Source organism: Gregarina niphandrodes (assembly GCF_000223845.1).
Source record: "Gregarina niphandrodes unplaced genomic scaffold scaffold00001, whole genome shotgun sequence".
Lineage (NCBI taxonomy): Eukaryota > Apicomplexa > Conoidasida > Eugregarinorida > Gregarinidae > Gregarina > Gregarina niphandrodes.
The window spans coordinates 29278-30849 of NW_011645773.1; the positions used below are offsets into that span (position 1 = coordinate 29278).

At 58.1% G+C, this 1572-nt stretch overlaps 1 protein-coding gene across 1 annotated transcript; it reads right to left on the reverse strand.

Moving 5' to 3' along the window:
- Positions 1 to 447: 447 nt before the first annotated feature.
- Positions 448 to 645, reverse strand: GNI_000530 (hypothetical protein; the record flags this gene model as incomplete). The annotated part of the gene is made up of 1 exon (XM_011130145.1): positions 448 to 645. A coding segment is annotated over one exon (198 nt), but the record flags the coding sequence as incomplete, so codon positions are not given.
- Between the last annotated feature and the right edge of the window lie 927 nt (positions 646 to 1572).

Here is a 1572-nt window from a genome sequence, read left to right on the forward strand (position 1 = left end):
CGTGCGATGGTTGGGGTACCTGCTGGTTGGGGTACCTGTTGGTTGGGGACGACGAAGCATTGGTTATATGACGGTAGGGCGTTTCGGAGAGGCATGTTAAAAATTCGGATGTCGTTCTTGAAGAGTGATCACCGCCTATTTCTAAAGAACCCAAAAGAGTGGGTCTTGACCCGGAACAAGCCGAAGGTGACGGCTTCCCCACCGGCACCACGAACGGCGGAGCCATCACGTGCGGAGTTGCGCGAAATGTTGTCTTTGCTGGAGAACACACCTGAAGAACATTTGGCGGAGTTGCACGTGGCGGAAACGCTGAATCGGATCTTTTTGTGGCTGCAGAACATCCGCGGAATGTTATTAGGACTAGGCGGTGCGGCGGTGGTGTTGAATGCGCTTCGGGGTGAGTCTAGCGAGGTCCTCGCGCGAGCCTGTTACCATCTCCTTTTGGACGAGAATGAGGAATGTGTGGAACTCACGACACATGCGACTGGAAGTGTGGTCGGAAGCACTATTGCGGGGGGGAGTACATTTAGCCCCGGGGGGGGGAGCACTATTGCGGGGGGGAGCACCTCCACCAGAGAAAGCCCGGGGGGGGGTAGCCCTGGGGGCGGGAGTCCCGGGGTCGGCGGCGGAAAGCCCGGTGTTAGTCTTGTAAAGCAGAGTGTAAAGCCGCGCTCCAAGCCGACCGAGTGTGCGCGACCAGAATATTTGCGATTAGAATTTGTGCGGCAGATCGAACCGGTGATCTTAACTCTGCACCAGTTGCTACGAAGCGAGAGTTCAACTGTGTTAACGATTGCTTTGCACACGTTGCACAAGTTATGTGCGGAGGTTCCGGCGGAGTTTAGTCTGATACCTCGAGCGACGTTGCTGCGATGTGCCGAGTTGCTCCATGTGGCGGAGTATGACGTGCGCTACCGCATACTGAGTCTGCTTGGCAGCCGCGCGGACGAGGTGGCGGCCTTTTTGGAGGCCGCCGGCCACGAGGACCCGGCGGCAGGTTGCGATGTCGCTGGCTACGACTGGGCGACTACGGGGTATTCGGCGAAGGCGAGTTACGAGGTCGCGGCGAGGGTGGGTCGGGAGTCGCCTCACGAGTCGCCGGCTGCGCGAGGCGGGTCGGTTCGCAAGGCGGCGCCGGAGCTGTGGCGTGCTTTGGAGAAGTGTTTAGCCGTTTCTGAGTTGCAGCCGCGAGCGCTGGAATTGTTGGACCGACTCTTCCAGGCATGTCCCGGCCCTGTGTTGAACTCGCCGGTTGCCAAATACTACCTCCAATGCATCCAGGATCGAATGGAGACAGCTGCTGATGCACTTGCTCTTTTCGTCCAAGCTGCGAGCCAATTCGATCGCTCACAAGTCCGCACGTTGGCACAACCATCCCTCGCCGCGCACATCGACCAAGTCACCAAAGCCGCACGCTCTATCGACTCCTGCACTGAAGAACTCGCCCGACTCCAACTCAGAATTCAAGCCAACTATTTTTAGTACAATGCCGCCCAACCAAACAAGGTACCCACAACAAGAACCCGATGGTACTTACTCGACATACCTCCACTTAGACCCCCCCCCCCCCCC